This window comes from Elgaria multicarinata, chromosome 14 (genome assembly GCF_023053635.1).
Source record: "Elgaria multicarinata webbii isolate HBS135686 ecotype San Diego chromosome 14, rElgMul1.1.pri, whole genome shotgun sequence".
NCBI lineage: Eukaryota > Metazoa > Chordata > Lepidosauria > Squamata > Anguidae > Elgaria > Elgaria multicarinata.
The window spans coordinates 2700433-2717046 of NC_086184.1; the positions used below are offsets into that span (position 1 = coordinate 2700433).

At 52.7% G+C, this 16614-nt stretch overlaps 1 protein-coding gene across 1 annotated transcript in view; it reads right to left on the reverse strand.

Moving 5' to 3' along the window:
* Positions 1-3074: 3074 nt before the first annotated feature.
* Positions 3075-16614, reverse strand: part of ZFPM1 (zinc finger protein, FOG family member 1) — a 129033-nt gene continuing 115493 nt past the window's right edge. The window contains exons 6-10 of the mRNA XM_063141289.1: positions 15451-15660; positions 12012-12236; positions 10711-10806; positions 9694-9849; positions 3075-8366 (exon numbers count right to left, since the gene is read on the reverse strand). Coding sequence (XP_062997359.1) covers positions 6103-8366; positions 9694-9849; positions 10711-10806; positions 12012-12236; positions 15451-15660 — 2951 coding nt within the window. The 3' untranslated portion in view covers positions 3075-6102. The remainder of the gene's footprint in view (positions 8367-9693; positions 9850-10710; positions 10807-12011; positions 12237-15450; positions 15661-16614) is intronic.

Consider the following 16614-nt stretch of genomic DNA (forward strand, 5'->3'; position numbering starts at 1 on the left):
ACAATAGTACAGAGCCCCTATCTTCCTAAAAAATGGTGGCTCTAATGGAGGACAGGTGACTTCCAGGTGTGAGCAGACAGGTCAGGTAAGTCCCAGTCAGTCATGTGGCTTGGGGCGGGGCAGCAGCTCACCATCGTCCCAGACTGGGCCACTTCAGCTCTGATCCGACCCACTTCAGCCCCATCCAGTCCCAATCCAGATTTGGATCAAAAATGCTGGAGAGCTTCTTTAGAGTTCTGACTTGACACCCGGAGCAGACTTACCACCCCACTGACATCAGACCCACGAGCCTCCACTTTACAGGACTATGACATGCCTGGGAATCTCAGTCCGTTTCCTTCTCTTCCAACATCCTTTTGGAATTGTCAGTGGGTGGATTTAGCTCACACATCTTTTGGTCGGATGGCTGACTATAATTGAGGGTAGGAAAGTCAAATTGGATTGGCGCTTCGGGTTCTTTGTTGGAACTTTCCTCTTGCCATCAGGCTCTGCAGGGGTCACCCTGCAGATCGATTAAGGTTAGAATCGGGCAACTAGCAGAATGCTCTGCTCTCTCCTCGTCCTTTGAAAAGGATGCCTGTTGGCATTTCACCGTTTTACAGCTCACACGTTTTTGGGGGGTGAATATATTTAGGAACAGGATTAGAATAGACAGTTATTAAAAGATTTCCTTGGCTTTACTGCTAGCGTCGGTGATGTGGGGGAAGATTCCAAAGGAAGGAGGAGGGAGAGTTTGCGGAAGTTGGCAGAAACGGTGGAGTCTGAAAAGCAATGAACTTTTGCATGGCGTGACACACGAAGACTTCGTCAGACTCCTGTAGCCCTTTTCTCATGGTTCTCCAGCACGGTCTTCATGTCTTCAAGCGGACTTCCTTAATCTTCTTGTGCTGCTTACATATCCACGGCAGAGTATTGAAGAACTGGTCTGAATCTGATTGAGAACCAGTGTGGTGTAGTGGTTAGAGTGTTGGACTGGGGAGTGTTGGATTGGGAAGGCTGAAGTACTGGCAGGAAGCTGCCTGAGACCTGAGATCTGTCAGAGAAGCCCTCTTTCGTGCCCCACCAACGTTGAGACATATGCTGTGGTGGGACGTGGGAGAGGGCCTTCTCTGTGGTGGCACCCCGGGTGTGAAATGCCCTCCCCCTGGATGCCCGACTGGCACCAGCACTGGCTTCATTTCGGCACCAGGTTGAGACATGGCTTTTTAACAAAGCCTTTGATGGCTAAATCCACCAGCCTGCACACGGCCTTGTTTTAAATGGATTTTACAGTTCTAAAATTTCATATTGGTTTTAACATATTAATGGTTTAATTTGTTTTGGAATTGTATATTCTATTTTATACGTATGATTTTATCTGTACACTGCCCTGATATCCTTGTGATATAGGGCGGGGTCTAAATATTTTAATAAATAAATAAAAATGTATTATATTCTTTAAATATTCTCAGCCTCCTTCAGCCCTGTCCAATAGCAACAACAACAATAATATTTATTTCTTACCCGACTCTCCATTTTGATCAAGGCGGGTACCAAGAGCTTCTCAAAAATTGAATTCAGCCCTTGGGTTGAAAGGCTCGCTACCCTTTGCCTATGGAGAACCTCCCAACGGCCAACCGAGAGGTTCTCCTTAGAACTGCCCTGCAGTCCTTTTTGCAGCGGTCACAAGCTTTGGACGCTAACACAGCTGTCAGTCTTCCTCTAGTGCAGCCTTCCTCAACCTGGGGCGCTCCAGATGTGTTGGACTACAACTCCCAGAATGCCCCAGCCAGATGCAGTCCAACACATCTGGAGCGCCCCAGGTTGAGGAAGGCTGCTCTAGTGCAAGAGTGAGTCAGATGCGGCCCTCCAGATGCTTTGGCTGCAGCTCCAACCAACCCTAGTCAGCACTGCCGCTGGAGAGGGTTTATGGGAGTTGTAGGCCAAAACATCTGGAGGGGCACCAGTTGCTCTCCTGGATAGGTCTTGAACAGAGTCAGGACTCCAAACTGGGTCACTGCTGGTCCACCCTAAGATGGGTTGCACCAGGGACCCGATCACCACTTTCCTTTCCTTTTTAAGAACTTGTTTTGAATGAGAAAATGGTGTGTGTGAGAGAGTAAAAGAGAAAAGTGTGTGCGTTTGTGAGATATAGATGAGAAAGTGGAGGAAGAGAGACACTTATACAGTAAAAAAGAGAAGTAATAAAAACGGCTCCCATTAAAAAAGCTCCCTTTTCCTTTGGTCTCTCTTGTATCAATTTCTAGATTGTATGCCCATTGGGGCAAGGACCCATCTTCTCTTTTCTTTCTGTTGTAAAGTGCCATATATATATGGATGACATAACAGGTAGATGTGTGGGCTAAAACTGGTTCCTGGATCTGAAAATGTTGATGGTTGCTGTAGGAAAACGGTGTCCAAAGGAGAACATGGCCTCCTCTCTGTCTTCTGTTGTCCTTTGAAATATTATGACCCAGCAGGCCTGGCCACATGCCAGCCCTGAGCTGAATTTCGCTTAGAGAATTTGATCCAGGGCTTGTCAAGAGCAGACTCCCAGAACCTGTTTCCAACATCAGACCGGCGCACGAAGAGGGACTCTCCGTACTTTTCTTCTTTCACCACAAGATTCAGAGACGGAGTCCTGGCGTTCCAAACAGGCTGGACTCTGGCTGAAATGAACCTTGGCAGGGCGAAGGAGGATTCATCAATAGGTCTTCGGCGTGGAAGGCCTCCAGGGCGCTTGTGTGAAGTGCATGCTCCAGAATCGGCCCCGTTTGTGGCTATGAGCAGTGCTTTGGCGACATCGTGTGGCCAGAGTCATCAAAGGCAGGAGAGGCCGGTTAGAGGCAAACGTGACCCTTGTTTTCTCTCCTGGGCAGGGAATGGTGCCAGCAAGGGCAGAAGGCAGCGTTATTAACTCTGATGGAAAATGACCCTCTCTGGGGATGGAACAACGGCGTTCACTACCACGAGGTGCGGTGATAGCCCCCAAACTGGATGGCTTAAAAGGCCCCTGCTGGGGGGTGAGCCCTCGGCAGGTCCCCCACCACGCCGACCCTGTCCCCTGTGCGTCCCTGCAAACACCAGCCAGAGGCTTGAGGTTCAGTAGACATTTATTTCTGTACACACTTATACACACGTTTCCCACGCGGAGAGATTCCCTCTCCCTCTTCAGTGCTGTCTTGTTTGCATTTCAGTTCCAGTCCACAAAGATTCTACATAAACCCACCGGACAACGATTTGGGGGAGGGGGGGAAGGGAGAAATGCACACCCAAAGGCAGGGCCTCCCTCCCACGCCACTAACTCTGCAGAAAGGGAGGGCCGGACAACCCGCTTGCTCCCCTATAAGGGGCTGGGGTTGGGCTGGGCTGGGCACCCGCCCCTCCTCGTGCAAAGGGTCTGCAAGCCCACCTAGGCAGGGATGCCCAGGAATCCACTCTGGCCTGGAGAGAACCCTAACCCTCAAATGGAAATGAGCAAGTGCCAAAAGAAAACTTCGCTCTCGACTGGAATTGGGGCCGAGTTCTGGTGCACGTGTGGCCGGGTGGACCACGAGGAGCTTTGGTCAGGTACGTGAGCTACAGGAGACAGCGCCACACCTTGCAAAGCCCGACCTGTCCACACAAGGGGAATTAAGCCAGACCAAATTGCCTCGTTTGCCCTTGAGCTTTACCAGTACAGCAGACAAGCCGGCGTCTTGTGATTTACGGACCCCTGGCCAAGAAGAGTTGACTGCTTTTGAGATGCCCTCCATTGCCTGAATCTCGACCTGGTTACTTCTACCAGCAGGCACGGGGCGGAGTCTCTTGCAAACCCAAGGAGTGCTGCAGCTTCCATCAGGGGTGGGGTCTGTGATCTCTCCCCTGCCTCAAAAAATAATAATAATAAAAAAATGGGGCCTGTCCCATGGGTGGTGGCAGCAACAGGAGTGAAATTTTGTTTAGTCCCAGTCTTCGTTTTCAAATGGAAAGGAGTCTCAAGAAATACTGATATTTCTGAGCATACGCAGAGTACATTTTCCTCACTGCTGAGTGAGTGCAGTTGTCCTCTCCTTCACACACTTATCTATTCACTGTGTAAAGACCACAAGTGCTCGGTGGGAGACAGCGTAGGTGATTTTCTACCTGCTGATGCTCCTAGATTGATGATGGGTTTCTAAAAGGAATGGTGCAAAGGCTGGGGAAACTCTGGCCTAGGGGGCTCGCCATATGGCTTTGTCCCCTGGCCCTTCTGCCACCCAAGCAAAAGCTCTTATCTCAAATCAGCTACTGAATGGAGATAAGAGCCTTTCCCTGCGGGGCAGAGGGAGAAAGCTGTGGAGTGATTGCCCTGCTTCCTTTTGAGGCTTGCCCTGCTTACTTGTGAGTAGACATGATGCTTATGCTTACTACTGAGGAGACATGCAGATGCTTGCCCAGGTTACTTGTGAGTAGGCATGATGCTCATGCATATGTCTGAATAGAAATACTATTTGAAAGTGCTGTTGAGTGTGTCAGTCCTGCTTTTTTCTAAGCCTGGTCATTTAGAGGCTTGCCCTCCTTACTTGTGAGTAGACATGAAATGAACAGATATGCAGAGGAGAGTGGTGTTTGGGATGATATTCGAAAGTGCTAGGTGATTCTTTCTTGCTTACTTCTGAGTACACATGCAGAGGCTTGCCCTCCTTACTTGTGAGTAGACATGATATGAACAGACATGCAGAGGAGAGTGGTGTTTGGGATGCTACTCGAAAGTGCTAAGTGATTCTTTCCCACTTACTTCTGAGTACACATGCAGAGGCTTGCCCTCCTTACTTGTGAGTAGACATGCTGCTCATGCTTTCTTCTGAGTAGACACGCTTTCTACTATAAATTGGTAACAAGGAGAGGGAGGTTTATTTTTAGATTTCCCAGCCCCGCCCACTTTTGTTTCTGGGCCCCTCCCTACCACCGGAATGCGGTCTGCATAATGGAATCCAGCTTTTGGGTGGAAAACGGTTCCCCACCCATTATAGAAAAAAATTTAAAGCACGGTGAAATATAAACCTGACCACAAAGGGCGCCTGTTGGAAGAGTTCAACAACAGGATGACAGGAAAGACTCACCACACAGCGATTCTGCATGTCAACACTTTCTGTGGTCATCTTTTTAGCACCCAAACCCCTGTATGGACCCCCATCCTCGGGGATTCTTTTTGAAGAAGGTCTTTGGACCCAAACCTCTCTAGATGCCTGCTCCCTAAGCCCAAGGACACAGCTGGGTTTATTTTAGGTGAGGAACAGGCACTCTGTACATGCTCAGAAGCAGCTGCTTCTCTATTATGACTTAATATGCTGAAAACAGAAAAAGAAAAAAGCTGCAAGACCCAAACCCTGGCTTAAAACAGGGTCTCCGAAGCATCTTGTGATGGGTTCAGCTTTCTCCTTCGAAATGGGAGATCTCGTCACTTTAAACATTTGGCTGATGGGAAAAGTCACCAGAACTTGGGAGGAAGGCATCGAGGAAATTGGGGGAAAAACGGGAGAGAAGCCACAGGGGCTTCTGAACTTCTCCCCCAAAAAAGGGCCACTGTAAACTTGGGGCAGTAGAAAAGCAGAGAAAGGGGTCTCCCGTTCAGCAGCTGTAGACACGGCCTGGTGGCCCTGTTTGCACCTGTACAGCTGCTGCCCACCCTCCCATCATGCACACTGCTAGGGCTCCAGGTCAGCTAGCCCTGGGCTCATCAGGCTCCAGACCAGGCGGAGGGCTCCATCTTCCCCAAACCACCCTGCCACACCCCAGATGAAAAAGAGGGGATCCCTGAATTCTTCTTATTCAGGCTTGGACGAGGAGGAGGGGGCTAGCCGCAGCGCCTGTGCTTTGGGCCTTCTGCCTTGGAAGGTAGGGGGGCTAAGAGAACCCCAGTCCCCGCAGTGCAAACCCCGCCGTCCCTTGATGGGCCTCTAAGGGAGAACCAGTTCCTCTTGCACAGGCCCAGTGCAAAACCAACCCTTCCCCAGTTCCAGACCCGAGGGGACGGACAGCTCTTGAGGGCAGAAGAGTTCATCCGGATAGGCGGCTCCCAAACCCGCGGCCCTCGTAGCCACGACCGGCCAGAGCCCGCCCCGGCGAGCAGGCCGACGACACTCCGGCACGGGCGAGGCGTTACTTGACGTGCTCGGCAGCGTGGGAAGAGCAGTAGTACTTCTTATGTGCAATGAAGGTCGAGAGGCTGCTGAACTTGATGTTGCACAGGCGGCAGAAGCGGTGGTTGCCGTTGGCCAGAGGGGCGGGCGGCCCTTTCCCCGGCGGGGTCTGCACGCTTTTGTCCGTATACCCAGGGGGAGGGTTAGGGGGTCCCTCGGGCAGTGGGGAGATAGGCAAGGGGAGGGACGGGGAGACGGGGAGGAGGGGCTGTGGGGAAACGGTGGGGCGCGGGCTCCCGTTCGACACCGGCAGGGGGGCGGGCGGCTCTTTGCCGTTGAAGCTGTCCTTGCGCAGTCTGGGGAGGGGCTGGGGTGGGGAGGCGGCAGGCAGCGGGGGCAGCAGGCCGCCCTCCGCCAGCGTCCGGCTGGCCTCGATCAAGGCGGCGCCCGCCACCGTCTTGGCGACAAAGAGGCCGTGGGCGCTGCGGAAGTGCTCCCCCAAGTCCCCCTTGACGGCCCCGTTGAGCGGGCAATAGGGGCACACGGCCAGGGGCAGCTTCGCGCCTTGCAGGTGCAGGGCTTTGGCATCCAAGTAGCGCTGCTGCAGCGGGTCCGCGCCGGGGAAGGCGGACGGCAGGGCGGCAGGGCTCAAGGCAGGCGCCGCTTTCTCCGCTTTGCCCGGGCCCCCCTCGTGCTCCTCGGCCGGCCCCTCGGGGCTGCCTCGGGGCTTCAGGAGGACTGGGACGGCCCCCTTGATCTTCTGCAGTTGCTCCAAGGTGCTGGCTTGCAACGGCGTGGCCGGGCAGTAGTACTTCTTGTGGGCCAGGTAGCTGTCCAAGCTGTGGAAGCTGATGCGGCAGGCCGTGCACTCGTGGTAGTCCGCCAGGGGCAGGAGCGAAGCCGGCAGCACTTCCCCGCCGCTGTGGAGCCGGGGCTTCTTGCTCAGGTCAATGGGCCCGTCCGCGTCAGGGCTCGAGCTGGGCGAGGGGGTGGCCTTGACCACAGAAATGAGAGCTGGGACCACGGGCGGCGCCTCGGGGCGCGCCCCGTCCAGGGCGCCACTGAGCTGGCCGGCAGCGTGGTGGATCTCGTAGAGCTTGCGCCGTTTGCGGGTGCGGATCGGCTGAGGAAGGAAGGGCACTTTGTTGGCAGCGCCGCTGCTCCGGCGCAGCGGCGGGTCGTGGCGGGAGGCGCAGTAGTAGCGCTTGTGCACCATGTAGGTCTCGTGGCGGCTGAAGCGGATGTTGCAGGCTTCGCACACAGTGCGGCTGGGGTCGTCGTCCGGCTCCTCGACGGAGCTGCCCCCAGGGCTTTGGCTGTCCTCGCTGACTCGCCCGGTGCCGTCTGCCTCGGGGGAAGGGCTGGCTTTAGCCGCCCCCTCCTCCACCTTGACCTCTTGTTTGATCTCCGGGACAGGCGGCGAGGCACCTCTCCCGGCCTCCCCCTCTTGTGCGGCCTTGCCGTCTCCGGGCGGTGGGGGCGAAAGGAGCACGCCAGCCGCGGCCGGGCCTTTGGAGACGGCCGAGGGCACTGCCTTCAGCTTGCGGGGGCCGGGGGGGTTCTCCTCGGCCATACGGCGGCTGGAGCAATACAGCCGTTTGTGGACGTAGTAGTTGTTGATGTTGTTGAAGGTGATCTCGCACTCAAAGCAAGTGGCGCCCTTGGGCACTGGGGTGCCCGGGAAGAGGGCCGGGGGGACCCCTCCGTGGCCCTGCTTTAGGCGGCTGTGCACCAGCTCCGACATCTTGGCCAAGATCTCCGACGCCTGCGGCACCACGGCGGCTTCGTGGCCGAACATGTACTGCGGCAGGAAGATGGTGCCGCCCGGCGTGCTGGAGCCCGGCTCGCTGGGCACCGGGCTGGACCCGGGAGTGGGACTGGCAAGCTCAGACTTGACCTTCACCGAATGCAGGCTGTGTGGCGAGGACGTCCTGGAAGAGGCTTCTGGCTCCTGCTCAGGCCCGGCCTGGGGGGTTCCTTTGGGAGCATCGCCCTCATCCATGGGCTCCTCTTTGATCCTCACGGGGGGCGCCCCATCGACTGACGTGGCAGAGGCATTTCCGTCTTGGGGAGGGGAGCCGTTGGCTGCTTCTTCCACCGGGGACTCCTTGGCTCCCAGTTTGGCAGGGGCGTCTGGCTGGCTGTGGGCCGCTTTGGGCTCCGCGCCCGGCAGAACCGCCGCTGCGGCGCTGTGCAGAACCACGTGCTGCTGGAGGCTGGGCAAGCAGTCGGCCACGTAGCCGCAGAAGCTGCACTTCAGCGTCGGGCCGGGCACGCTCAAACCTGCAGGGAGAGGAGAGCGGGCAGGAGTGAGGGTCTCAAACCTTCGCCCGGCGGAGGGGCGTTCAGAGAACTCCTCTGGCCTGTTCTCACAGCTCGGGGCTGGAGGACCATTTGGCATCCTATCTGTAGCTAGGATGCCAAATTTTGTACTTCTCGGCTCAGAGAGGCAAAACTTGGCTGCCTGTAAGGCTTTCCTTGAATTCAGCGTGAATGTTAAGGCACAACCCACCACCACAATTCTTCTCTGGATCAGATTAAAATCCGACGCAGAGAAGAATTTAAGGTCTGCCTCACTTCCCAACCCCCACCTCCAATCCACTGTTCCAGGGCAGTAGCGGAAGCAAACGGGCACGGGGGAATACGATTTCTCCAGCGCTATCAACTTGTTTCAGTCACACTAGGAAAGCTACTTTCCCCAGTGCCCGGCTCCTAACCAGAGCAGTCTGCAAGACATCAAACCAGGCCGGGGGGGGGCGGGGGGGGGGCGGATGGGAAGACGTATTCTGACCCTTCCTCCACTGAACGGCTCCTGCCACCAGAGCAGCAAGGCCGGTGGATGGGAGGAACAGGGGTTCGGAGAGCAGTTGTTGGGGAAGCAACATGGCCGTCCTCTGGGAGGAGGGGTGGGGGAGTGGGTGGGGGAGGTTCAGGCTCTGTTGCATCTCAGTGACGCAACCAGGGACCCCATGAGGTCCATTTAGACTTGGAATCAACCGAGCTATTTTCCACGTTTTGAGGGAAGCCCAGTTCTGAGTGCGACTGGGCTGGTGGGAGTGTGGGGTTCAATGTCTCACGTGGCAAAGGGCTAAGATCAGCCTTCCCCAACCTGGTGTCTTCTGGATGTTTGCGCCTGCAACTCCCACCTTTCCTGCCCATGCTGGCTGGGGCTGATGGGATTTGTAGTCCAAAACATTTCTCTTTCTCTGTGTGTGTATGTGTGCCAGGTTGAGTAAGGCTGGTACACACCCCACATAGCCAATCTCTTTGGAAGCCACTGTGTGGACGCGACCCACAAAATTAACCCGAATCCCTACCGGAACTCTGCATGTCACCCCCTCCTCAAACGCCTCACGGCAGACCTTTCCCCAGTGAATCACAACGACGACAACATTTCCGCCTGGCCTTTCCTTTCATAATGCTCTCCTCCGTTTTATCCTCAACACAACTTTGTGAAGGGGGTTAGGCTGAGAGCGAGCGCGAGCGAGCGAGGCCAAATGTCATGACTTGAACCCAGGCCTCCCGAGTCTTAGTCTGACATTCTACGCCCCACCCCCATTGGCTCCACTTCACGCCTCTGCTTCTAGAGGCACTCTGGACCACGACTTACCTGGGGTCAGTGGTTTGGTGGCCGGAGTGGGAACGGTGGCCCCTGGGGAATAGACCTCCCCCTTGGAGCCTGGCTGGCAAATCATGTGATTCGTGACCAGGTGACTGTAGAGGATGTCCCTGGTGGTGGAGATGAAGCCGCAGCTATGGCAGACACCTGCAGGCACAGGGGAGAGGGTGGAAAAGCGCCTGTCATAGTTCACCTAGCCCAGTATTGTCTACTTTAAGAACACAAGAAGAGCGAAGTTGGATCCGACTGGGGGTCCATCTAGCCCAGCGTTCTGTTCACACTGTGGCCAAGCAGGACAATTTGTGCACCAGCACCCTCCTGCCCATGTTCCCCAGCAACTGGTGCACATAGGCAGACTTCCTCTGATACTGGAGGCAGCCTATAGCCATCAGGACTCGTAGCCCTTGATAGCCTTCTCCTCTGTGAGTTTATCTCATTCCCCTATGAAGCCATCCAAATTGGTGGCCATCACGACATCTTGGGGCAGCAAATTCCATAATTTAATTTTGCATTGTGTGAAGAAGCCCTTCCTCTTATTTTTCCAGAATCTCCCACCCATCAGCTTCATGGGATGATGACTCCACCGGGTTCGAGTATTAGGAGAGAGGGAGGAAAACGTCTCCCCGTCCAACGTTTCTCCACACCAGGTATGGGTTTGTACACCTCTACTTCGACAGACCGGGGCTCTCCAGGACTTCCCCCAGCCTCACTCCCAGCGATCTCCTCTAACTGAAGATGTCGGGGTAGAAAGCTGCCTTGCATGCAACAGGGAGAAGACTTATCATCTAAAAAGATCTGGGAATAAGGGTTCAACCCACGCTGGTTGGGGCTACGCTCTGCTTCAAGGCTCAGGCTCGCCCGTTGGGCATACTCTGGGACTCAGCTTCATGCAACCCTTAACGGACTGTCGGTGCTCAAAACGAATACTTCCATAGCCAAGGAGTGCTGCTGGTGGAACTCCGTGAAGTGTTAATTTTGAGATGCATCTCCTGGGCGTCACTCACTTACCATTGAGCGTGTCTGTGTGGACTTTCAGGTGGCGCTCACAGTTGGCTTTTGTGGTGAAGGCGGAAAGGCAGATGAGGCAGACAAATGGCCTCTCCCCTGAAAGAGAAGCCCAGTGGCCAACAACAGCATGAGGACAAGAAACGACGACAACTACGCCTCTACAACTTGTCTCTGCAGAGGCCACCAGTGAGGGAGGAAGCAGCAGCCAGGCACCTCTCCACCGTGCCTGGGTCCAGCTCCAGCTGAGAGCCCCCTCCCTCCTGCTACCAACTGTAACTGCTGAACTTTCCAACTAAGATTGTAGTGCCTAAATTTGCTTTCCTTTTCCCCCTCCTCCTCCTCCCTCCCAATCCTCTTTCCTTTTGTGTCATGTCTTTTAGATTGTAAGCCTGTGGGCAGGGACTGTCAAGAAATACTTTTGTAAGCCGCCGTGAGAGCCTTTTTTGGCTGAATGGCGGCATAAAAATCCTTAAATAAATAAAAATAAATAAAATACGCCGCCATCCCACTCTGCCCAAACAGCAGGGCCAGCCCAAGACATCCAGACACTCCCAAATGGAGTGTTATCCCAGGCAACACTTATCCCAGAGACGTGACCCAGGATCCTTTGCCACACAGCAGAGGACGCTGGGAAGTGCACTTCTAATGGCATCACAGCCCCAAGGAACCACTGGGGGCACTTAATGGGGTCCGGCCACATTGCCTAGCCAAAGCTAGTCCTTCTTCAGCGGTCTGTCGGGACTGGCTCGTATCCCTGACAAACCGGCAAATGTGGTTACACTGGCTTACCACTGGAAACATTTCTGGGCATGAGTGTACTGCTCTGGGCTTAACGCTTGTCCAGTTGTGCCTGGGGGACGGGGGGCATTAATTGCTCCTTGACGCCCCAGAAATTGTTCCAAGTCTCCCACGATGAACCAGGGCAGCGTGGACAATCCTTTTAGGTCTTCTTTTAATCCGTGAATGTTTCCGGGTAGAATTTTACCTCCTCTGCTAATGTGTTTAAAGTATTTGCTGTTTCGGCTGCAAGCTCACACGCACGTCATCAAGCGTGAGTTAGGTTCATTTAACAAGACTTACATCCGGCTGGACACGCCCAGGGTGGCCCGGTTGCTGTGTGTTTTTACAGCTTGATTCTGCACACGTGTAAGAGTGGCCTCTCAAACTTGCTGTGTGCGCACATGCGCAGACATGCACCCGCGCATCCCCCTGATGTCAGCAGCTGAGCTCGGCTTGTCCAGCCTCCCTTCGCCCCTCCTCCCATCCCCGACAAACCCAGCCGGGAGTGGCGCTGCTCGTACCACTGTGGCTGCGCATGTGGATCTCCAAGGAACTGGCGCTGGGGCAGCTCTTCTTGCACTGGGGAAAGGGACAGATGCGCTCGTTGGGGTAGGCCTCCTTGGGTTTCTCATCCACCGTGGGCGACGCTGCGTTCTGGCGGCTGGCGCAGTAGTACAACAGGTGAGCCTGCAAGTTCCGCTCGCTCCGGTACCAAATTCCACAGTCCTTGCAGGGGAAGACGTCCTCTGGAAGGCAGGAAAGCGGGGAAGAAGGGCGCACAGGATTGATCCTTCTCAATAATAATAATAATAATAACAATAATAATAATTTCTTACCCGCCTCTCCCTCTGGATCGAGGCGGGGTACAACACAAATAAAAACACCATAAAATACATACAACTAATTCAAAGTTTAAAACCAGCGCATCATTAAAAGCAGCACACCATTAAAAAGGCATCTTAAAATTCCGCTGGGTAGGCCTGCCGGAAGAGATCAGTCTTTATGGCTTTCTTAAATTCAGGAAGACTGTTAAGTTGGTGAATCTCTCCCGGCAAGCCATTCCACAAACTGGGAGCGGCAGAAGAGAAGGTCCTCTGGGTGATACCTGTCAGCCTAGTTTTTGTTGGCTGGAGTAAATTCTTCCCAGAGGACCTGAGTGTTGGATCCTGGAATGGATCTTGGTTATGTTTTCCATTGCTTTGTTAATTGCTGAGGATCTGGAAGAACAGAAGACTCAGCAGAAACTTAAAGGTCAACTCTACACCTGGACATTGAGTGTCATAACTGAATAATTGTCTAACTGATTGTCTTCAATTAAGGGTTGCAAGGAGTTGCATCATTGTACAGATTTTCTATAAAAGTAAATGTGTTTTCATGTTCAATATACTTCCCTGTCCCTTACCCAACTTGATGTGAGCTGTATTGACTGACCGTTTGTAAGTATTTGTATCTGTACTGCCATAACTAAATTATATATTTATTTGCCAGTAAAAAGGTTTATTTTAACCTACATGAATCTTTGTCTTAATTCACGTCTTTGCTGTCTCTTGGCTGAGAACCGCTGCAACCTCTGCTAGTCCCTGGAAGGCCCAGACAGAGACTTAACACAAAAGGTTATGTGCCAGAATCCCAGTCTGTGCCATAACTAATCAGCTTTTAAAGCCATAACTCTTTATGGCGGGGCAGATTGTACGGGAGAAGGCGATCCTGAAGGTAGCCTGGACCCAAACCACGTCCATGATGCAAGCCAAGAGCGATGGCCAGAGGGAAATCTTAAAAGGCACGTGGCTTCCTTGAGATGGTTCTTTGTGATATGAAGATTCTATGCGATGTGGTGCTTAGGGTCAAACTACACATGACATTCATCATCATCATCATCATCATCATCATCATCATCATTATCACTTTATTACGATCCATAGATCCATCAAGGACAAAAATCAGAGATAAAACATAGGACAAATTAAAACTATTATCGACTTTCATCTAATACACAAAGAGCTCTAATCCTGGCCGCCTCTATAAGAAATTTAGCAACAGCCAAAGTCACTTTTGGGATCTTGTCTTCCAGTAGGAACTTTAATATAGGATTTATCTGAACTTCTGGGCAGTTTACACAGCAATGGGGTAATTATAGAGCAACGAGCCTGATTATGAAAGCTACAAGACAAAAAATATATATAAACTGATGACATGGCATGACATTAATCGCACCATGTGTTGCTAAGGTTTATCTTTAAATAATAATAATAATAATAATAATAATAATAATAATAATAATAATAATAATTCTAGACTAAATGCACATGATTTTGATTCATATAGGGAACACTGTGCACAGGAATGAGAAGATAAAACTTCTCCTCACCATTTGCCTGCCAAAATCCCCCACTGGGTGTTAAAAATTGATGCCAATGGAGCCTTTTTTCTTTTAATCCCCATGGACATAATGGGGGAGGGGATTTCAAGAAGCAGGTGATATGGGCAGGAAAGGGTTAATCCTCCCCTCCTGCAATTGATCTGTTGCATAGTTTGAACATTAGAACTCCCAAAATTCAAAGGCTGGTGGTGAATCTGCTCCAGTCACAATTCTAAAGGAATGCTGCACCTTTAGAATTCAGACTGGTTCTGACCGAAACCCAAAGCAGATCCACTACCCCACTGACATCGGAGCGGCCAGCCTCCACTGAACGTACCTTGACCAAAGACCACCCCAAATACCACCAGTGTGCCAATACGACAACGCAGAATAACAGTTACAATAAATCTCAGTACAACTAAACCTACCATATACAATTATAAAAATTGGCGAAATAATCTAATCTAGTGGTGGGTAGAAGGGGGATCTAGTGGACCATCTCCTATGATTTGCAGTAGGGGTGTGCACGGACCCCCCGCTCCGCCCCGCGGGCCAATCCGAAAATTTCAGATCGGCCCGCTCTGCGCCGCTCCGCCCATACTTCGCTCCTCTTCGCCGCGGAGCTCCAGCTCCGAATCGGAGCTCCGCAGTGGAGGGGAGTGGTGCCAGGTAAGGCCGGGAGAGGAGGGCATGGGCGGCGACGGCGGCAGAGGGACCAAGGGGGAGGGGGGCTTTACCTGCCTCCGTCCGCGGTCCGTCAGCTTCTTCAATTGAGCCCGCGGTCCTGGTTGAACCGCGGGTTCAATTGAAGAAGCTGAGGGACTGCGGACGGAGGCAGTTAAGGGAGAGGAGGGGGGGTTTACCGGGCCCTGCTGCTGTCGCCGCATGGGCGACAGCGACAGCGGCAGGGCCCGGTAAACCCCACTTACCTTTCCGGTGGAGCTCCAGATTGAGGCGAAGGATCCGCCTTCACCTCGATCCTCTTCGCCACGTTCCGCCGGCCCCCCAATCCTCTTCGCCTCTGCCTTAAGGGGAGGCGAAGCACCCCGCTCCACTTCTAATTCGCCAGTCCGATTAGAAGCGGAGCACATCCCTAATTTGCAGGAAAAGGGCAAAGATTTCAGACTCCCAATTGCATACCAAGAGCAGCAATCAAATGGCCCCAAAGCCAACCTAAACCCCTACTGCTGAGAAGAAGAGAGGGTGGATTGTTATGTGTAGAAGCGCTGTGAGATCCATTCAGTTTGAGACTCAAACCAAACTCCTGGGCTCAGAATTCTTTAATTCTTGTCTTTTACATCAGGCTGTATTTAGGAACACTAGATAGACCAAGGGTCGATCTAGTCCATTACTCTGTTCACACAGTGGCCAAACAGCTGTTGACCACATGCCCACAAGCAGGACATGGGCGCAACAGCACCCACCGGCCCACATTCCCCAGCAACTGGAGTATATAGGCTTACTGCCTCGAGGTTAGCAGATCTCGACCCAGTAACAAAGAAAACAGATCCTGCAAACCTGAAAATCTGCCTAAGTACCCTTTAATCCTGCAGAAGAGGTCCTGTTATGGAAGAGCCATGGGCTGCACACGGAGCACTTACTGTTCACAACTGCTGTGGCTAAGATGGCTGCCATGCCCGCCTGCTGAGGCAGAAGCTGAATTTCGGGGGGCAGAGTAGCTGGGTAAGTGGACTCCCCGGCCTCAGTCTTCACGGTGTGGTTGGGGATCCCCATCGGTTCAGCCATGACGAACGTGCTCAGCGCGTCTCCTTCCGAGACGGCCTTGGTGGTTTTGCACCAGATGGAACCATCTGGAGAAGGGGACGGGGCAGGTGGCGAGAAAAGAAGGAAAGATGAGTCATTTATGGAAAAGTAGAATCTGAGCCTCTAACTCTGGAGAACCTCAGCTGAGGGTCGGTCCTGGACCTGTGAGACACATTTCCAAGGCTGACTCAGACCTGAATGTATCCTGAGCGGCCCTGAGAAAAATCGCATGACCCTTCAGCCTCAGAGACATGGGATAAATGTCAGGAGGAGCGTGGTTTTAATTTATCATGTTTTCCCCCGAGTTTGACAGAGTGATTAAGGGCACCGTCCTAGGCTTGTGGTTCCACAGCTAAATGTGCTGGACAGGGAATGTTGGGAGTTGTCAGAGTTTTTCCCCTGTCTACACAGGCATAGGATTACACCTTAAATTGATCAATCAGAGACCGAAGCTGGTGTTTTATAACAAAACATTTCACATTTTAAAACCTGTTTATATGTGTATATGTTTAAAAATGTTAAAGGTATAACACAGCCTTCCTCAACCTGGGGCGCTTCAGATGTGTTGGACTGCATCTCCCAGAATACCCCAGCCAGCTCTGCTGGGAGTTGTAGTCCAACACATCTGGAGCGCCCCAGGTTGAGGAAGGCTGGGCTATAACATTTTAAATTTTAAAAAATGTTAGGAATTTTTTAAAATCTATCTATCTATCTATCTATCTATCTATCTATCTATCTATCTATCTAAACCGGATGCGCAACTAGTGGTCATCTGTTTAGATTTTTGAGTGCGGTTTCATGCCCATCGCGTTGCCTGATTCAATCAGAGACGGATTCATATAAACGGAACACTACTCATGGTCTTTTACTTTGATTCCCTAAATCAGCCTTCCCTGTCCTGGTGCCCTCCAGATGGTTTGGACTACAACTCTCAGTATCCCTGACCGTTGGCCATGGTGGCTGGGGGGGTAGTTGAAATCGAAAACATCTGAAGGGTACTT